The following is a 21,411-nucleotide window of genomic DNA, read 5'->3' as shown; positions in this document are numbered from 1 at the left end:
CTGCAGGTTTTGGAGAGTTGCTGCAGGTTTTGGAGCATTCCTGCAGGTTTTGAGACTGATGTATGTTTTAGAGAATTCCTGCAGGTTTTGGAGAGTTCCTGCAGGTTTGGAGAGTTGCTGCAGGTTTTGGAACGTTCCTGCAGGTTTTTGGGTGTTGCTGCAGGTTTGGGAGAGTTTCTGCAGGTTTTGGAGTGTTGCTGCAGGTTTTGGAGTGGTGCTGCAGGTTTTGGAGAGTTGCTGCAGGTTTTGGAGAGTTGCTGCAGGTTCTGGGGAGTTGCTGCAGGTTTTGGTGAGTTGCTGCAGGTTTTAGAGCATTCCTGCAGGTTTTGGAGAGTTGCTGCAGGTTTTGGAGAGTTACTGCAGGTTCTGGGGAGTTGCTGCAGGTTTTGGAGTGTTCCTGCAGGTTTTGGAGAGTCGCTGCAAGGATTGGAGAGTTGCTGCAGGTTTTGAAGTGTTGCTGCAGGCTTTGGAGAATTGCTGCGGATTTTGGAACATTGCTGCAGGTTTTAGACATTTCCTGCAGGTTTTGGAGAGTTGCTACATGTTTTGGAGAGTTCTGCAGGTTTTGGAGCTTTCCTGCAAGTTCTGGAGAGTTGCTGCTGATTTTGGAGGTTTGCTGCAGGTTCTGGAGAGTTGCTGCAGGTTTTGGAGAGTTGCTGCAGTTTTTGGAGAGTGTCTGCAGGCTTTGGGTAGTTCCTGCAGGTTTTGGGGAGTTCCTGCATTTTTCGGAGAGTTCCTGCAGGTTTTGGAGTGTTGCTGCAGGTTCTGGAGGATTGCTGCAGGTTCTGGAGGGTTGCTGCAGGTTCTGGAGAGTTGCTGCAGGTCCTGGAGGATTGCTGCAGGTTCTGGAGGGTTGCTGCAGGTTCTGGAGGGTTGCTGCAAGTTTCGGAGAATTCCTGCAGGTTTTGGAGAGTTCCTGCAGGTTTTGGAGAATTGCTGCAGTTTTTTAAGAGTTGCTGCAGGTTTTGGAGAATTCCTGCAAGTTTTGGCAAATTCCTGCAGGTTTTGTAGAGTTCCTGCGGGTTTTGGAGAGTTGCTGCAGGTTTTGGAGGGTTGCTGCAGGTTCTGGAGGTCTACCACAGGTTTTTTAGGGCTGCTGCCCAACAACTTCAGAGAGAGGCAGAAAGGGGCCAATGGGATTGCTGTTATGTTTGCTTCAGAAGTTTGGAAATTAAGAACAGCTCCGCCCAGCCCATCGTGACCCTGGACACCAATAACATTTTGGCATCGTACACTGTCGAGGTGTGAGAGCCAGAAGCAGCTGCTTAACCACATTATTTTGTTTTAGTTGTATCTCTACCACCACTGGCAATTACAAAGTGTGTGCAACATAGAAAAATATCCTGAAGTGATTCACAAGCGCGTGGAAATCAAATATATCAAATGAAGCGAAAGGCAAAGTCATGAGGCCTGAACTAATAATCCAGAGAGCAAGAGTTCATATCCCACCTTGTTCTGTTTTAAAATTGAGTTTATTTTTTTTTAAATATTTGGGAATAAAATATGGTCAGATATCAGTTTGAAAGAGAGACTAAATCTGTCAGATTCTAGTGAATCCAATTGCCTCAAAATATTGTTGACTCTTAGTTTACTTCTGGATGAACCCCGGAGTGCATTCGATATTAGCAAACTGGTCCGGAGCAGCCAATTGCAAAGTTCAGCTTGGTCCACAGGCACCCTCGCAGGGGCAACTAACTATCAGATTCATTACTGACAGCTGTAAACTGAGAATGGATCGGATAAAGGAAAGGGGCATTGCTGGAGTGAGTCCTTAAGAAAGACAGTTGGAGATGGCCAAGAACGACAGGGACACCCACATTCTGTGAAAGAAGCTTTTTTAAAAAAAGAAAATCCCCAGGCACAAGTTTTTGATTTAGCTTTGGAGGGGGCCTCTTGACCCCATGCTGGAAGTGGGTTTTGAAAAAAGGATTTTGAAATCTGAGGTGGGGTCGGTGATGAAGCATTATTTTGTTTCAGGTGGATCCACTGGTGAATGGGTGCAGGCAGCCGAAGGTACGGTGGCCAATGGCAGGGCGAGGGGAGAAGGAAGTGATGTACGAGAGACCCAGAGTTCTTGAGATCCAGGGCCTGAGAGGGCGAGGGACGGTAATGTCCCACATCATAGAGAATGACGTTTGTAACTTTGGTTTATGACCATTTGGTTAAGCCCATTAGGATCATTAAAGCCATGACAGGAATGGATGCCTGATTGGGGGAATGCTATTATTGACTGGCCACCTGCAGTGTTTGAGCATAACAATAGTCTTGGTGGGAAATAAAGAGAGAGAGATTTTTCTCTCTCATTCCAGGGAGGATGCTGAGGTAACTCCAGCTGAAAATCCCATCCAGACTTTGCCAAGTTTGAGATATATCAATCAATGGTCCAGTTCCTTATTCTTTACTCAGGTGTAGCTTCCATTAACCTGATGCCCTCTAGTCCCCAACCCTGGGGAAAAGACAGAATTATTGGCGTAACTATCCTGCATCCTGGAGCTTGCCTACCGAATGAGGGTGGCACCATGGAGATTATTATTGAAAGCTGGTACAATTTGTACAGATTTCATTTTCTGGTCATTCTGCTCAGGACGATTAAGGCTGAATAGAATCTTCTGATTATCAATGGGAAGCTAAGTGCTGATGAATGAAAGATTTTCTTTTGTCTTGAAAGGACTGCTCCATTGACGCTTCTTATCAATGGACAATTGTCTGTTAGCGCACACTAGCTCAGTTGGCAGGACGTTTGGGTTGCGAAGCAGTGTGATGCCAATAGCATGGGTTTCAACTCCCATCACGGGCTGAGGTTACCATTGGAGGGCTCTCCTTCTCAACCTCTCCCCTCGCCAGGTGACCCTCAGGTTAAACCATCACCAGTCATCTCTGTCCAATGAGAGAGCAGCCCTATGGTCAGGTAAGACAAGGGCAACACACACTGGCCAGGCATTTGTGAGAGACGAAACACCAGGTGCCCCCCAAAGCCAGAGGGCTAAGCGATCAGTGGAGGTTGTCCATGGGTCCACAGGTAGGATGGAGTTTGCCCAGCCTGCCTTCTCCAAAAGCAGCTCCTCAGCTAAAGCTTCAAGTGGTGGTGACAAGGGGACTGAGGGATGTTGGAGCAGCTTACAGGAGGAGTGAGGGAATGGTCGGGGTTGGGGGGGGGTGCGTGCGGAGGGGAGCGATCAGTGTTGTAAACTGCATTTGTGCTATTCCTGGCTCTATGAGAGGGTTTTTGAAAATATGTATTTCAAGGATTTCCTCTTGGTTGTAGGACCCTGAGCAAGTCAAGCCCAGTGCCTTTATCAAAGGCAAGGCAGGTGGACATTAGCCTCCGAATTTATGTACTCGAGGGGACTTATTTTAGATGTACATGTGAAAGGTCTAAAGAATGGGCCACACAGCCCAGGCCTGAACACTCTGAACTTTCCATGTTTTCCTCCAAATTACTGTTTCCAGCCCCTCATTCCGACTCCCTCAACTTTTTTTTCATGTGCACCTTGAGGTTTGTGACTCCCTGCCCGGAAGAATTGAACTGCCTGATCCAACCCAGTGTCAGTTCTCTATCTAAGAAATTAGCCACTGGAGCAAGATACCCCAACAGGAGGGCATCGAGACAAAAGGAGGGGAAACATCTGGCAAGGAACAGTTTTCTCTTCAACTTTGGGGTAGAAAGGAAATCAGGATGATCCTTTAGACCAAACGCTAGTGGAATAGATTACCAGAGGGGGCTGCTCAGTAGGTTCAAGACCCCGCAGGTTGGGTTCTTACAGGGAGAAGACTTTGAGAGACATAAAGGGAGTAGGTGCAGGGTGATGTCTGAGAAACGGTTAGACTGTTGGCCTTAAAAAAGACTTTTCCTATTCAAACAGTTGACCTGAGAGGCACCCTGCCAAAACTTCACCAACAAAACCAAACACTCCCACCGCTGCCTCAATGATGGAAAATGGTGGAAACATTCTCAAGGTCGGGCAGCAGTTGGGGGAGACAGAACGAAGCTGTCATTTCACGGCAAGAAACCCATTCCCAGAACCTTCCTCTCCTTCCTCCATTCATCAGCTCTGTGTCTTCCAGAATCTTCTTTCTTCTCGAACAGTTTCACAATTAGAAGTGGGGCACTCACGTTGAATTGGGGTTTGTTGTTGAGACTGTTACATCAGATTTAATACCATGTATGCAATTAAAAAAAAGACTTGTGGGGGACCCACTTGGTTCTTGCAGAAAGTTCGGGGACAGGGTCAGTGATCTCGGTCTCATGACATTGTACAATAACAGGGGACTTAACTTGTGATGATGGGATTAGTACAGAAACGACATCCTACAGCACCAGCTAACACCAAGTTGTTTATAATCTACTGATGCTATTAGCTCCAAGACTGAATAGCTAGGAGCATTGAGTTAAACCACAAGCCAGCTCTCACCTCTACTTTATCTCTGCGTGATAGGGTGGGGGGCTTGAAATCTATTTATTTTAGGTATGTGAGACATTCCAACACTTTGAACGTCTTGTTCTCCTTTTAATCTAGCTCTTTCATACCTTTTCTACAGTTCATACCTTTTCTCATTTGATTCTAAACACTTGCTTCAGAAGCTAAATTTAACTTGCAGATTGTTTCTGAGAATTATGAGCATCCTCTTGCACTTTGATACCCTTGAAAACACTACAGCGTCTATTCAGGATATATATGGGAAGAATGGGAGGTGACCTTATTGAGACGTAATTAATTCAAAGAGGACTTGACAGGGTAGATGTAGAAAGATTGTTTCCCCATCTGCATGGGTCTTGGGCCAAAGGACATAGCTCAGGATAAGGAGTCACACATTTAAGACAGAAGCTGGGGGAATTTCCCCTCTCAGCAGGTAGTGAGTCTGTGGAATTCTTTACCACAGAGGGTTGTCGATACTGGGTTGTTAAGTATATTCCAGACTGAGATAGAGAGCTTTTTAATCAGTTAGGGAGCTAAGGGTTCTGGGGAAGAGGCAGGAAAATGGAGTTGAGGGTTATCAGATCAGCCATGAATCTGATTGGATGGCACAGCAGAGTTGATGGGCTGAATGGCCTACTTCTGCTCCTACATCTTACGGTCTTAACTCAACGGATGTGTGATTTGAACTCACATTTGTAGGCCCGGTTAGCCCAAGACTTTGTAGCAGTTACATTTTTTTCAAATGTGAGATTTATCTCATTTGCACCGCTGTGTGTTTTTTTCAAAAAAATGCGTGGAAATCAAACAAATTTCTAATTTCGATTCTGTTTTATTTTCATACTGACAGAAGGAGGCCTTTGGATTGCGTTTTAACTTAAACCCCAACAAATTCTTGTCTGCTCACAGCAGCCAAATTCAAAACGGTCCCAGCTGTGAAAGCTTAACTTTGTCTTTCAAAATTCAGCGGCTGTGCGTTTGGGACAGCGGGTGTTGAGTTCTACAGGCACCTTTCAGACCCACACTCGCGTCCTGTCACCACCTCCCCATCTCCAGGCCAGGGCCTAACCGCAGCGTACAATAATCAAGACTGACACTTTGGTGTGACGGCTGAGGGAAGGCCGCAGTGTTGGATATGTAGGTCTTGCCAATGAGACTTCGATCCCGTCTGCTCCCTCAAGCGGATGTAAAAACATTATTTGCAGAGGGGGACCACAAAGCCTCCTGGCCGCACCAGCGTCACAACAGATTAGTTAGTGGATCATTTATCTTCCCTCTGCTCCAAAGGCTGGAGGTCCCCCCCTTTCCAGGGCCCGGGAAGTTTTGGCTTTGAAGTCAGACATTCTTGCAGACATTTGTTTGAAAAGTTGTGAGAGAATGTTCTACTCAGAATGACTCTTCCCCCAGTGCCCAACTTTGGACACACTCGACAGTTTTTACATTTAAAGGGTGAACACTGTTTCCTCTTGTGTCCTCCACTGAAGTTACAGCGTACAAGGCACGCTGAGGAGTAGGAGGAATAGGCCACAGATGCTAAAAAAAATAACAAGGAGCAATCTTTTAACTGATTAGTAGCAGGAGACTTGTCTCGTGTTTGCTGTTGAAGCACAGTGAGCTTCGCAAGGACTCCCTGGAGGGGAAGGAAGGCGGGGCGAGGATGGGGAAGGAGAGTCTGCAATGCAGTTTGAAATAGAACGAACGGACTGGCAGATAGTGGGGAAACAGTGAGGGTTTATTGTCCCCCAGTGGGTGTGAGGGTGTTTTTCTGGCTGTTACACAAGGGTTGTGGGGGGGTGGGGGTGTGGGTGGGGGTCTCTTGTTGGTCACCTGGAGGAGCTGCACTCCCCTCTCCCGGCATTGATCGACATGTTGCTTCCTGAATCGATATCGTGATCGTGCTCCCCCAGTCCCCTCTCCGGGAACCTGTCCAATCGATCTCCAGCGAAGCCAACCCAGCTCTCCATCACTGTTCTCCATGTGGACAGGCCGCAGTTCCAGCTGTGACCACTGGCCTTGGTGGCGCTGCCTAGGTTGGTGAGGAGCTGGAGCTCTGATTGGCTAACAGCTCTCTGGAGGCGGGGTTTCCTTCCACATGGGTCTGGATTCTGGGAGCTGTCTGGCTGTCAGGTTGCCATAAAATCCAGTCATGGCTTCCTGACCCTGAGGAGGTAACACATTGATCCCACTACACCCCCAGACTCCTTCCCTCCTCTCATCCCCAGACCCACTCACCCCCCACCACCCCCAGACTCACAGACCCAGCCCCACTCCTTCTTAGTCCCATTTTCCCTCTTAACCCCATTCCCAACCCCCAGACGCACACACCCCCCCACCCAACAGACTCAGTCCCCCCATCCCCACTCCCTCCCAGCCCCATTCCATCCTAGCCCCATTCCTAGTCTCGGCCCCACTCCCAACCCCCAGACCCACTCACCCCCCCACCCCCCGGACTCAGTCCCCCCATCCCCACTCCCTCCCAGCCCCATTCCATCCTAGCCCCATTCCCCCTCTCGGCCCCACTCCAAACCTCCCCAGACCCACTTGCCTCCCCCACCAACACCACCAGGCCCACTCCACACCCAGATTCACTCCACTCCTCAGCCCCATTTCTGCCCCTGCAGCTTCCCCCGCTCCCCCCAGCCAATCCCACTATGGCCCCCAGCCCCATACCCTCCCAGGTCCCTCTGCCAAACTCAAAACTCTTCAACCAGGCAGTGGGGCCACCGCAAGCAATTTGTCCCTCAGTGTCTTCAACAGAAGCCCCACCACAAAGCCAGTCTGAACTCAACGTCAAACAGTTTGGATGACTGAGCCAGTTTCGGGGAGACTATTTAACTTGGCCATTCCTGACCCCACTGTCTCTGTATCTAACCACAGGGACGTGGACATCACATGCTGAGCTAGCATGAGCTGCCTGTCCCTAATTGCCCCTAGAAGGTGGTGGTGAGCTGCCCTCCCAAGTCGATGCAGTCCATGTGCCACAGAGACAGCCACGAGTGGGGTGGTGGAGTTTCCAGGTCGAAGCCTAACAATGATGAAGGTCTCGTGGTGTACCGTCTGTTCGCACATGGGCACGTTACCATCAGAATTATACTGCGTCAGCTCCACTGTCATTCTTACTTTTTGTCAGTTCTGAGGAAGGGTCACCGGACCCAAAACGTTAACTCTTGATCTTTTTTTCCAGCAACTTCCATTTTTGTTCCATTGCTATTATTGCCTTTCCTTTTCACTTGCAGATGACTACGCACGGCTTTGTAACCTTCCTGTTCCCGGGAGACAGCATGAGTACGGTCAGGACGCTTTGATGCCCCCTTACCAGCCTGACTACTCGGTCTCACCCTCGGAGTACGACCCCCAGCAGGCCCTCCGTGGTAACCTGCCCTTCTTTGTAGACGCACGCTGTAAGTTGAACCCTCTCTGCGGGCAAGCTGTTAGCCTTGTTTCTCTTGTCCTTTTTTGGGGGCAGAAGAAAAGACAACAAGGGAGCCAAGTGCCCCCAAATGCAGTTAAAACAGGCTGAAAGTAAAGGAGGGAGAATGGGATGCAGTGGGAGCTGGGAACAGGGACAAATAGGCATTTACCCTGCACAGATTTTTTTTTCCTTTATTCATTCTTAACGGGATGAGGGCATTGCCGGCCAGGCTGCATTTATTGCCCATCCCTAATTGCTGTGGGTCTGGAGTCACATGTAGGCCAGACCAGGTAAGGATGGCAGTTTCCTTCCCTAAAGGACATTAGTGAACCAGATGGGTTTTTCCTGACAATTGACAATAGATTCACGGCCATTATTAGATTGCTAATTCCAGATTTTTTATTGAATTCAAATTCCACCATCTGCCATGGTGGGATTTGAACCTGGGTCCCCAGAACGTTATCTGGATCTCTGGATTAATGGTCCAGTGATAATACCACTAGGCCATTGCCTCCCCAATTTAAAATTGTTGCTATGCAAATGCAAAGAATCTGCATGTGGTGAGAGGTAAAGGGTCTACAATTAACCTACGTGGGGCTCAGTAATGTCCTTCAGGGGATTGTATCCTCCGTCCTTGATCTATACGTGACCCCAAACCCACAGCAATGCAGTGATCCCTTAACTCCCCTCCGAAATGGCCTCAAGCAAACTGTTCAGTTACCTTGAACCTCTTCCTCGGAGAAAGAGAAAAGGGCCAAACGAATTGTCCAGTGTCAGACACAAAAAGAGCATACCCTGCTCTGTTGGCCCTGCAAAGTCCTCCACATTAACGTTTAGGGGCTTTGTGCTGAGTTAGAAAGTGGTGGTCCTGGTGGGTACGAAGATAGTTTACTGTCCGGCGGCCCTTCAGCCCCCAAGCAGCATGTTAGCCCAGCACCAGGTAAAGCTGTCATACAGAAAGCTGGACAGCTTGTGCAGGCTGTACCAGATGAGAAATAGTACACACAGTTCCTGTTCACCCTGTCTCCAAACTGTTAGCCCGACGCCAGTGAGATGAGAACATCTCAATCAAATTGGCAGACACGTATCGCCACCTGGTGGCTGTGCTGGCCAGCTGCGAGTTCCCCACAGATCAGGCCCACATGATGCACCGAAACACGAAAACTATTAGCCTTATCAGTAAGCATAGATCCTGAATTGAAGCTTGCTTTCACAAGCCCCGTGTGATTCTTTATTTGGTTTAATTGATGAAGGGGATACATATTGTACACAGTCAGTCCCTCATCACCTTGTCTACCATCTCTGGGTGAGGGAAGGGATATGGGATAACCTTCTGAGATAGTAGGAACTGCAGATGCTGGAGAATCCGAGACAACAAGGTGCAGAACTGGATGAACACAGCAGGCCAAGCAGCATTATAGGAGCAGAAAGGCTGACGTTTTGGGCCTCGACCCTTCATCAGAAATGGGGGAGGGGAAGGGGGTTCTGAAATAAATAGGGAGAGAGGGGGAGGCGGATAGAAGATGGATAGAGGAGAAGATAGATGGAGAGGTAACCCACCTATCCCCTTCTCCCATCTCAAGCCACACCGTCATCTCCTACCTACTAACCTCATCCCGCCCCCTTGACCTGTCCGTCCTCCCTGGACTGACCTATCCCCTCCCTAACTCCCCACCTACACTCACCTTTACTGGCTCCATCCCCGCCTCTTCGACCTGTCTGTTTCCTCTCCCCCATTTCTGATGAAGGGTCTAGGCCCGAAACGTCAGCCTTTCTGCTCCTATGATGCTGCTTGGCCTGCTGTGTTCATCCAGCTCTGCACCTTGTTGTCTGGGATAACCTTGTCTGGGCCAGAGCTGACCTCAGTTGGCTGGACAGTTGGTTTGCAAGGCATAGTGATGCCAATGGTGTGGGTTCAGTTCCCACATTGGCTGAAGTCACAATGAAAGCCTCTAGCCTGTGGTGTGGTGACCCTCAGGTCAAACTTACCACCAGTCGCCTCTGTCTGTCTCCCTCTCTAATGATGAAGCAGCCTGTTGTCCTCTGGGACTATTGTAACCCTCACTTCCTATTCTTGTCCAATGTTACGATTAGCAACGTATTTGGAGCAATCTCATTATCGCTAAAACTGCGAGGGCTGAATTAGGTTTACACTCTCTCTGCCGGGTTCTCAGATCATTCACAGTTCAAAAGTCAGACAAGGTGGGACTCAGAGTTGGTTCCCAGCCATTTACCTGTTGGACACGTTTAGGGTGATGGGTGAGATGCCATGTTTATCACAGTGGGTACAGCTCATCACTGGAGGAGCTCTCTTGACAGTTGTGTTCACTCTGCTCCACAGATCCATTTGACAGTTTCGAGGGACTGCAGGCTGAGGAATGCGGTATTCTGAATGGCTGTGAGAATGGGCGCTGTGTCCGAGTGCAGGAGGGCTACACATGTGACTGCTATGATGGCTACCAACTAGACATAACCAAGCTGGAGTGTGTTGGTAAGATCAGTCTCAGGATACTCTGTTCAGAATGGAACCGTGATTATTTAATCTATAACAAGATATTGCTGCAACATCATGATTGCCAGCAATTGAAGAGGGTCTGATGACCCAACCCAAGTCCAAATGCTTTTGAATCATCTCAATTCCTGTCGCCACCTTTTCCCTTAAGACTCAAATCCTTCTCCCTTCGGAAAGACACCAAGTTGTTTTGAGTCTGTTTATACAGTCCACTTCAATAGCCTTTCTCAGTGAGTTATTCACGGCTCTTTGTTTGTAACAGTGTCATCAAACATCCTTTCTTAATCCTAATGAGCTAAATTGAAACGGCCAGTACCCGATTCCTTTACTCTGGAGCACAGTTTGTCCGGGTCACCTCATTGATCCTCTTGATCACCTTTGAAGCTTTAATCGGGTCAGCTCAGAGTCTCCTCCTTTCCAAATAACACAACTCCAGACAGTTCCCCAGCTGAAGAGCAAACGAAAAGGCAGATTCAAGAATGGGCCACCTACTTTAATGGGTGTAGCTTTGGAACAGAAACACGGTCAGTTGTAAATATTGCTCTGCAGTGTGACTGGATAATGATAACATGGCATGATAACTTTGTAGGACCATGTACCCTGTGCTCCAAAGGCTTGTGCTCCATTTTCACACATGATCAGCTCACGATGTGTTGGAAGAAGCTGACCCCTCACATAGAGGAGGTCAGATCGAGGCTGAGTGGCTCTCAGTCTCAATCCTCTTCTATGAGCCTCCTAGCGACCAATCAGAGACCAGTAATGACCAACAACGTTCTTCGATGGGAGATGATGGGTGACATGAAGGAGCTGTTGCCTTATTCGAGCCTCCTCAGTGAAAATGGGATGTGTCTGAAAAGATCTGATTGACTGGGGCAGACTCCTGATCTTTGAGGAGCTGAGTCAGTGGGTGAAGAACATAACGAGCGAGGCAAACTCCAGTAGAAACGTAGTGTTACGGGGGCATCCTTCCAGGATCTCCAGCACACAGCCCCCAACAGGGTTCATCAGGTCAGGTGCGGCTGGGTTTGTGGCACTGACATGGCTCAAAACATTCCCAGATTCTGTTCTGGGAGATTGCAAGGAAACACCCACCAAACACAGCCGGTGGGATACCTCCGGATGCGTCAAGCCCCATTTTAGATACAATCCCTCAAGGGCACCCTCTTAAATTCCTTTGATGGTGAGGAGACTGAGCACAGTTCTCCTTTGGGTGCCCAGTTTGCTGACGGTGCAGATGGACACCGTTAAAGGCAGAGTCAATTCCACAGCCCTATCAATGGCAGGGATTCTGTTCTATTTAATTTTCAATTGGTTTTTGATCGCTGGTATGTGATGATGCCAGGTCAGTGCCCAGTGTTCAAGGTTTGGCTCCAAGGAGGCAATGGGCTGGCCACTATTGCCGTGGCTTTCTGCACTCCTCATCAATAACTCCTGAAATATAAACAGGAGAAGGTGCATCAACCAGAATGAGCGAAGACAATCCCTTACTGGTCAAACTAGAGATTTGTCAGAGCAGTAGGAAGCCCATCAATGGGCAGAGGCCTCCCCTGCTCACCCAGGTCGAGTTTCTGCATGATCTGACAACTAGTCCCTTGGCAGTAGGGCTCCTGCCTGTTTTACAGAGGAGGATCCCACCTCCAGGGGCTGTGGTTAACTGGAAGTAGGGACTGCACGCCACTGAGAGAGCACCATGGAGGGGCTTCACAGTGCCAACCGGGTGTGAGTAGGATCTGGGGACACCCCAGTGCCAGTCAGGTTACCGTGAGGCGAGGGTGCGTTGCTAAAAGCAGGAGTTGAGGGGAGGGTGTGTGTTTCCTGCAGGGAACCTCCATTATCAGGCACAGGAGGTCCCTCCCCAGCGCACACAGGCTGCCAGGGGTGACCAGGCAGCAGAGTGCCCAGTCACTCCTGGTAACGCACCATTGAGGAGAATTAGCCACTCAGTGGGTGGCATCCATTCCTCAGGACTAGAAGGCTTTGGGTTCAAGTCGCGATGGCCATGGGAAGGGGTTGATTTTCAACCTGTAAATCCTCCCACTGATATGTCCACAGCAGAGTTTCCTAGTTATCCTCAACCATGTGGTAAGCTACAGTGTAACAACCTCGCCAAACCTGGGCCTGGGGTTCAGTGTTACTAACCCAGTGACGTTATAACCACGCTACCCCCTCCCCAAGGACTGTCTTTTTTGAGAAGCTTCTGAGACATCAGTCATGGCGATCCCTTCCTTGGGCAGTGTCTAAGTTCCAGTCTCTGACAGTATCACGACATTGATCACCCAAACTTCTGAAATACTGGGACTGATATTGATATTGAAGCAGAGATAATATTCTTCCATCGTAGATAAGCAACACCCTTTGTCAAAATGTTCAACAGAGAATGTTACGATAAAATTCAGCCTAGCTATCATCTTGCTGTAAGACCAGGCTTGTTTGAAGATTATTTCATTCTCTGTACTTTGTTTTGTCTTCCCTCTGTACTTATAGACGTGAATGAATGTATCGAGCTCAATGATAAAATGTCACTTTGCCGGAACGCCAAATGCATCAACACCGATGGATCGTACAAGTGTGTGTGTCTGCCGGGTTACGTCCCCTCAGAGCAGCCCAATTACTGCATAACCACAGAGGCACAGAAAGAGTCAAAGTTGGAGTAATTTGTGAAGAAGGTTCATGTCCCCCCTCCCCCCTCCCCTCTTCCCAACCCCACTACTGTACAAATCCCACATACGCTCTGCACCCCCTCCCCCTGCCACCACACACCAGATCCCCCTCAAGAAGCAACGTACAAACACTCCATCTACGCAACACCCCCTTGTCAATGAGTGTTTGCCATCAGTCGCTGATGCCATTAAGGAAGGGGACACCAAATGGACATATCGTTTTTCTCAAGCTGGGGAGTCACCCCAATTCTACCAATGAGCAGAAAGACCAAATGGATTCCTAATGTGCTTCTTCTTTTTATATGGAAAGGAAAGCCCTCTCAATAAAGTGAGAAAGCACACCGCATCTGCAGTCATTCACACAAAATAGCATTTGTTATTATCACAAGGTTTACACTAGGTATAACAGCGGTGAAAATATTTTGTATTACTGTTATAAGGCGTATTTGATAAAATGCAGTATGTGTTTATACTGCTTTGACTTTAGAGTTTTATGACAAATGTAAATTCTTTGATAGCAACTTATAGTCTGTTTGTATGTTTTTTTTTAAAAGGTCGTGCTATTCTGTGTCTGGAACATTGTTCAGTGACAGTTTTTACCTTGTTCAGTGTCTGCCCTGTGGAGCAGGCGTGTCGTTTCGATAAGGTTTTTTTTTAAAAAAAAGAAGTTTTATACAACCGTAGAGGTGTGAAGTTCCTGGTTATGTTCTCCACACATTATATACTGCACTACAACCACACAGTTCAAACTTGCCAGGTTGCAAAAGCTGCTACAGGACAGCCAGAAGAGACATGATGTGTACAGTTACACTGAAGAAATAAAAGAACCAGATTATTGTATTGTAAGTTGTAAATTGAAACAAAAAAAATTCACAAGCAGATAGCTCTTGTATGATCATCTTAAAGCATATTAAAGCTGTATTCTAAACCTCTGTAAAACCTATAAATAAATCACTTATGGAAGTGTACTGCTTTAGTTCTCCTGTACAAGTATGGGGACGCATTTGGAACTTGTGGGTTTTGAGATGTCCAACACATGGGCATGTGTTTTCATGGGTTTGTGACTGATTCCAGCCAAAGCCAATGCTTTTCAGCTTCATTGGTTGGTATGGAAGGAGATTGTTTGGCCCATTTAAATCGATGCTGGCTGTCTGTGCAGAAATGCAATCATTCCCCGGTGCCCCACTCTATTCCCATGGTCCTATAATTTATTTAGTTCAACTGCCTGCTCGATTTCTTCACAAAGTCATTCGTCTCCACTTCCAGCACACTCACCCAGGAGATTTTATCTCATTACCACTCACTGAGTGAAACCGTTCTTCCTCAAATTTCACCCTGTACATTGCTCACTGAAAACTCTGTGCCCCCAAGTTCTTGTACCATTGGCTAATGGGAGCAGCTTTTGTTGACAGGTCAAGTCAAAAATGGTTTCCCTTCAAGTGGGATTCCCAAATTTCCTCTTTTACCTTCTGCAAAAAGGATCCTGCAATCAATCTATTTTAATGGATATATGTAAATCCATAGGATTTCTGTGTTCTTTATTTATGAGAGATGAAGGGAAGGTAAGGATCATTTTCCATAATGATTTTTTTATTGACCACAAAATTTTGTAAGGCAATGACCCTGATTTTAGCATAACTGGCTGGTAAATTAATATCCTGATTCAAGGAAGATGAATTTTTTTTTTACCCTGAAATCAACTTCTCAGCCTCGCTGTCTGTTGTGCCTGTAGACACGAGGCTTGTGCCCAGGTTCCCAATGGAAGAAGCAAATACAATGTTTTCTTGTTCCTGTGTACCAATTTAAAAAGCACATTTTGAGTTTGCAAATCAGTTTTGCTCTCCTGAGTTATACCAGGCATGAATAAGTTTCAGGTTGACCATCTGCTGAATGAGTAACAAGTGGAATAATCAAAACCAACGTGGATTTGTTTGGGGTAGATTGTGGGGAACTAACTTGATTATTTCTGATGAAGTGAGATTCCGGGTTGTTGAGGGTAGTGTGGTTGATGTGGTGTATATGGACTTCCAAGAGGCGCCTGATAAAGGGGTAGATAACAGGCTTGTCAGGAAAATCAAAAATCCATGGAATGTAAAGGACAGTGTCGGCATGGGTATGAGGTTGACTGGTGGGAAACAGGTAAAAGTTGTTTTTCGGAGTGGAGGAAGTTATGCAGTGGGGTTCCTCAAGGAACGGGATGAGGAACATGGCTTTCCTTGACAATATATTAATGTCCCAGATGGGTGTGCAGGCTGCAATTTCAAAACTTCACAAATCCTGGAAGTGTTGGGATCTGTGAGGAGAGGATAGTCATAGGCTTCAAAAAGACATAGGCAGGTTAATGGGATTTTCAAAAAAAATCATTCATGGAATGAGTAGACCAGCATTTATTGCTCAGACAGCAGTTAAGAGTCAACCACAATGCTGTGGGTGTGGAGTCACGTGTAGGCCAGACAAGGGAGGGATGGCAGATTTCATGGTCATCACTTAGGCTCTTAATTTCAGATTTTTTTTGGCCTATGCCCCTTCCCCCCATATTGAATTCAAATTCTACCATCAGCTCTGGCTGGATTCAAGCCCAGGTTCCCAGAACGTTACCTGTTTCACCTGGATTAACAGACCTGTGATAATACCACTAGGCATTGCACTAGGATGGGCAGCTGTATGTCATGAAATTTGAAGCAGAGAGCTAAGAGATTAGAGATAGTAGGAACTGCAGATGCTGGAGAATCCGAGACAACAAGGTGCAGAGCTGGATGAACACAGCAGGCCAAGCAGCATCATAGGAGCAGAGAGGCTGACGTTTCGGGCCTAGACCCTTCATCAGAAAAGGGATAGCTAAGAGATTATGTATTTTGTAAGAAACATGATGAGAGGCAAGACAAAATAAAGAATGCGTACAATAGCACAAGTGTGGGTGTATACGTGCAACTTGTGGAGATGACAGGCCTGTTGGAGAAAGTAGCTAACAGGACATCTCGCTTTATAAGTGAAGCGTAGATAATGCGGTAAGTAAGCTCTGATGAACTTTTATAAAACACTGGCACAGCTCATCACTGTGCTCAATCCTGGGCACCACAGCTCAGGAAGGATATGAAGGAAGAGAGTGCAAGAACAGATTTAGGGGAGATTTTGAGTACTTGAGTAAAGTGGATAGATTGGAGAAGTCGGGGCTGTTCGTCTTGTTGAAGAGAAGGCTGAGAGGAGATTTGATCAAGGTATTCAAAATCATGTGGGGTCTGGACAGAGTAGAAGAGAAACTGTTGTCATTGGTGAAAGGAAGAACCAGAAAAGAGGAATGAATGATGAACCAAAGGCAACTTGAGAAAAAAAAACATTTATGCAGCCAGTAATCAGGATCTGAACCCAAGCTTTGGACGTTACTCTGTACCACAAAGTGGCCATCCAGCTAAAGGAGCTAACTGGCCTGGAATACACTGCCTGAGACAGTGGTGGAGGCAGGTTCTATTGTGATGTTTAAAAGGAAAATCATCAATTATCTGAAGAGAAAAAAAATTGGAAAAGGAGGAGTGCGTGGGGACCAGCCGATGTACTGTATCAGAAAAACTGGTGTGGATGGGAAGGGCTGAATGGCCTCCTCCTGGACTGTGACCAGTCTGTCCTTCTTTGATTGATACTAATTTACATTAATCCAGTGAGGTCAGAGGTTCAGTCAGCAGGCTATTGCTTCAAATTCAGCCCAGGACTCGGAACATATCAATTAAAGCTGACACTCCAGCACTGAGGGAACACATTGGAGGTGGCACCTTATTGGGTGCCCTCTCTGGTACATGTAAAAGATCCCATGGCACTATTCTGAAGAGGAGCTGGGGACTTATCCCCGGTGTTCTGACCAATATTTACCCTCTCAATGAACATCCCAAAAACAGACTGTCCGCTCGTTATCACAAAGCTGTGCACAAATGACAATAGTGACTGTATTTCGAAAGTATTGCATCAGCTGTAAAACACTTTGAGACATCCAGTTTTGTGAAAAGTGCTCTATAAATGTCGTTCTTTATTCTTCTACTTTTCAATTAGAAATTGGTTACAATGCAAAGCCCTGGGAATCTCGGTCCCATTTGACGTAACTGGTCAAACAAATACTCTATTGTTTTCCATCCTTCAGCCAATCTCTTGGCTCAGTCCAAGATTTACACTGAATTCCCCACAGCTTTGAACTCAATTACTGGCCTTGGCGTGGTGGTTTGTAAAATGCTTTCTGGAAGGCCAGCTTTGACACTATGCACAACCTAACACAATCCCCTTGTCACTTCTGCAGGGAAGCCAAGGAGTTTGAGTTAGGAAGGATCATTCTCTTCTGAAGTCATATTAACTGCTAATCACTAAGTTATTTCTGTACAGCCAATCATATATACAAAGGACTGTAATAAGACTGGTTGGTGCATAGTTGCCTCTTTCTGATTTCTGGCTCTTTTTATCAGTAGGCACCATTCTCATTGATCAGTGATCCTCACAAGAATGATCAGTGCCTCAGAAAGCTCCTTCAGTCTGGTTTAATTACCACCTAATCTCCTGGGTTTGGAAGTGCGCTTCTGATTATTCTGATAGCCCCCAGTTTCAACCCCCTGTTTTATTTTATTTGAACTTAATTATGAAGTTAGATATTTAAGTGTTTGACACAGATATACATACCTTGTTTCTTCGAGCCGGAGAGAACTACATTGTTTTGAAAGAGGGATAATCTGTGTCTCAAGATTTCAATATTGATAGCCAGAGGTGCTTAAATCTACGAGCTGAGGTTATTTAATATAATTTCAAAGGAGGTAAAGGTAATGAAATCAATAATTTATTCAGAAAAATAGAACAATCTAATGGCTGGATTGTTATTTGTTCTGATCATGTGCAGTTTTCAGATTACTGTGTATGCAGACTTGAATTTTTCTAAGGAATTTTCAACTTAAGAATGATTAGCCAGCCTGCCAAGAATGTAACTTAAGGCTCCGATTATAGTGACAGTCTCTTAGCAACGCAGATGTTCATGATGAGGAGTTTATTGAGTTTAATGAAATCACGGGACCAAGGAGAGCATCCACACAGGTGCCAAGGAATTGTTTTTTTTTCAAGATAATGCACATTGATGGTCTGGTTTACCAGACTAGTGCTGTCTGGCATTGAGTCTGGTCTCAATCTGATGTGCAATGAATCCTGTGTATTGGTATCATACCAGTATATAAACCTCTCTAGCCCAAACCATAACAGTGTAGCACACCAGCATCGGATATATGGGGAACTACTGACAGAGAAAGAAAATAAAATCATTAAGAAAAAGCCACTAGCCAGAAATTACTCACAGGACTTCACTGGTTGGATCACACTGAATACTGTGGTCAGTTCTGACACCAGATCACAAGAAATGATATATGTACGCTGGAGAAGGGAACAAGACTGATCCCAAGAGCAAAGCAGATGAACTCCGAGGAAAGGTTATAAAAACTTGAGCAGTGGTGGTTAAAAGAGGGGCCTCATTAAAGCACACCAGCATTATACAAAGTGTTATAATGCAGGGTCTGGAGTACGACCTCAAATTAAGGGTGGGGAGGGATAATGTAAATTTCAACTAATGAGCGTGAAGCTTATAACAGGGGCCAGTAACGTCTTTCTTTCCTCAAAGAATTCTAATGGATAAAGCAGCCAAATGATAGGAGTTGTTTAAAAGATTGTTGAAATGGGAGAGTTAGGTTACTGCAGCGGTGGGTTTGTCCATCATTGGTTAGTTTGCTTTGTTTATGTGCTTGGTATTATCAGACTTTAATTTTCCTCCTTTTGCTGCATTTTGGCCAGGCTGTGGCAGCTATTCATTGCATCACCTTTGCTCAACTTCCTTCTCCCATTGCAGCCTGACCGAAAGCACCCACTTTCAAAAAATTTCACACAGTGAGTGGTTCAGATATGGAATGCACTTGCCTGGAAATGTGGTGGAGGCAGGTTCTATTGAGGCTTTCAAAAGGGTGTTGGATGATATTGTGGGTAGACTTGATTTGTGTACAATGTGATTCATTGTGGTCACATGGACCTAAGTACAGTGACAAGTTTTGTTTTGCGAGCAGTACAGGCAGATCACTGCAAACAAGGACACAAAGATCATAGGGTGCTCAGACAGAGTGAGGCATACAGGGTTATGGTCACATAGGAGGTGCATAAAACACAAGTTTTTACAGATTTAGAATTGAGAATTAAAAGGGTAGAATGATTATAAGAAATGTGAGAATATGATCTGCTGTAGACAGCTCACGAACCACCTGGTGTCTCAGTGCCATCATTTAGATAGATATGCAGACATATGGGAAAAGGCAGGAGATTGGGAAATAGAACAAGTGCAGGCACAGTGGGCTGGATGGCCTCTTTCTGTGCCATACCCATTCTGTCATTCTATAATTGGAGCGACTCTCGTCTGGAAACGAAATGGAACAAAGAAAACTACACACACCCACCCCTTCTTCAGCATATATACCACCTTTCCCTGGTTACTACCCGTACTGAAGAACGGTCACTGGATTTGAAACGTTAACTCTGCTTTCTCTCCACAGATGCTGCCAGACCTGCAGAGCTTCTCCAGCAATTACTGCTTCTCATTGAAGGAAAGTACTTGTCCAACTTATATCCTGCTCAGTTTTTTTTTCCATTTGGTACAGTGTAACAAGCTGCTGATTCATGGTGAGTCCAGTTTAAGTGACTTGCACAGACCATTTGTGCCCTCAGAACTGGACTATTGGGTGGCTTCTTCATAAGGAAGGTATGTTGGCCTATGTAGAACCTCTAGCCCAACTCCAATTTCCTTCACTCTGCCATTGGCAACCAGATCTCTCGCTGAGTAGACCCTAAGCCTGGGTTTGGCTGGAGTGGGAGGGTACGTAGGAAATGCCTCTGAACCTTCCCTGCTAGTTCCCCCTCCCCTCCATGCCCTTTTAAAAACCCTCCTCAAAATCCAATTCTTTGGCCATGCTTTTGGTCACCTGACCTTACCTGCTAAACTCGCATTGGTCAGCCCTTAGAATGCTTCCTGTTGTGGGGAACAGCATAATTAGTACAAGATAGTTACCACAAAACCCAATGGGGAATTCAAGAGAAACTCATTCCCCAAGGCTGGTAGGTGGGGGTTTGGAAACATGTTAAATCCAGTGGATGTGCTTCCTGCCACTCACCCACAGATCTCTGACCTGTCTGACATTTTATGGGGGAGTGGTGGGGGCATTGGGTGGTATTTAATAGTCTCATCCTGCCATCAATATTTTACCCATGATGGGCTGAGGGGCACCTGCCTTGGGGTAACCTAGCAGCTGTAACCACACGGGCTGGTGTGAAGCAAAACAAAGAACAATACGATCCAGGAACAGGTCCATTGGCCCATCAAGACTGTACCAGAACATGATGCCTTTCTAAACTAAAAGCCTTTTGTCTCTAGGCTGTCTGTAGGCCTCTATCCCTGCTTATCTGTCAAGTAGCCTCTTATATGTTCCTCTTGTATCTGCCTCTACCATCTCTTCCAGCATTACATCCCAGGCACGTACCACCCTATGTGTAAAAAAAGCTTCCCTCGCGCACATCCTTTAAACTTTCCCCCATTTACCTTAAACCTATGTCCTCTAATAATTGACATTTCTACCCTGGGAAAAAAGACTCTGACTATCCATTCTATCCACGCCTCTCATAATTTTGTAAACTTCTTTCAGGTTGTCCCCTTGTCCTCCTATATTAAAGTGAAAACAAACTGAGTTTGTCCAATTGTCCTCATAGCTAAAACCCTCCAGGCCAGGCAACATGCTGGTAAACCCTTTCCAAGCCTCTTCATTCTTCTGGTAGTGTGACGACCAGAACTGTACACAATATTCCAAATGTGGCCTAACTAAAGTTGGCAACATGACTCTTGACAATTTTTATACTTTACGCCCCGACCAGGCAAGGACCATGTTGGAAAAGGACGAAGCGGGCTCTCCTTTGGCGTCCTTCAGCCCATCAGAAGCCCTCACCCCATCCTCAACTCTTCCTCCTGGCCAGCTAAAACCAAGCACCACACCTTCCTGGCTCCAACTTCAATTCACAATCCTCCCCCTGCTTCACTTAATGCAGTTGTACACAGCATTATCGAGAGCATATCTGCAGTACTGTATAAACAGTGTATACTTGAGCCTGTTTATTTAAGGAAAGGACATGTGCTGAGATTAAAAGGTTGCCTTATGAGGAAGGAGTGGACAGTTTGAGTCTGAATCCATTGTGATTTAGAGCGACAAGAGGTGACCTTATTGAGGCATACTGAGCTACTTGTCAGGCTGGATGTATGTTTCCCTTAGTAGGAGAGACCAGAACTAGGGGCCGCAGTTTGTTATAAGATGGACAAGCATAGAATTGTACAATGTAGAAGAGGCCTTTTGGCCCATTGAGTCTGTACTG

General features: G+C 46.3%; 1 protein-coding gene across 1 annotated transcript; it reads left to right on the top strand.

The window, feature by feature from the left end:
- The first annotated feature begins 7,654 nt into the window (after positions 1-7,654).
- LOC109925842 (latent-transforming growth factor beta-binding protein 1-like) lies at positions 7,655-13,967 on the top strand. Its single transcript, XM_020525748.2, has 3 exons — positions 7,655-7,816; positions 10,169-10,318; positions 12,824-13,967. Exons 1-3 carry the CDS (start codon positions 7,720-7,722, stop codon positions 12,991-12,993), a joined length of 417 nt encoding a protein of 138 aa, XP_020381337.1. The 5' UTR covers positions 7,655-7,719; the 3' UTR covers positions 12,994-13,967.
- The last annotated feature ends 7,444 nt before the right edge of the window (positions 13,968-21,411 follow it).

The sequence above is a fragment of the Rhincodon typus genome, unplaced genomic scaffold (genome assembly GCF_021869965.1).
Source record: "Rhincodon typus isolate 14 unplaced genomic scaffold, sRhiTyp1.1 hic_rhity00002942, whole genome shotgun sequence".
NCBI lineage: Eukaryota > Metazoa > Chordata > Chondrichthyes > Orectolobiformes > Rhincodontidae > Rhincodon > Rhincodon typus.
The sequence above is the reverse complement of the archived record's forward strand: the minus strand, read 5'-3'. Positions and strand labels throughout refer to the sequence as shown.

Bases quoted from the DNA above. Each gene is read 5' to 3' on its own strand.
- LOC109925842 (XM_020525748.2), top strand. From the start codon at position 7,720: ATGCCCCCTTACCAGCCTGACTACTCGGTCTCACCCTCGGAGTACGAC. The intron at 7,817-10,168 runs GTAAGTTGAACC...TCTGCTCCACAG, and splicing joins CTTCTTTGTAGACGCACGCT to ATCCATTTGACAGTTTCGAG. The intron at 10,319-12,823 runs GTAAGATCAGTC...CTGTACTTATAG, and splicing joins AACCAAGCTGGAGTGTGTTG to ACGTGAATGAATGTATCGAG.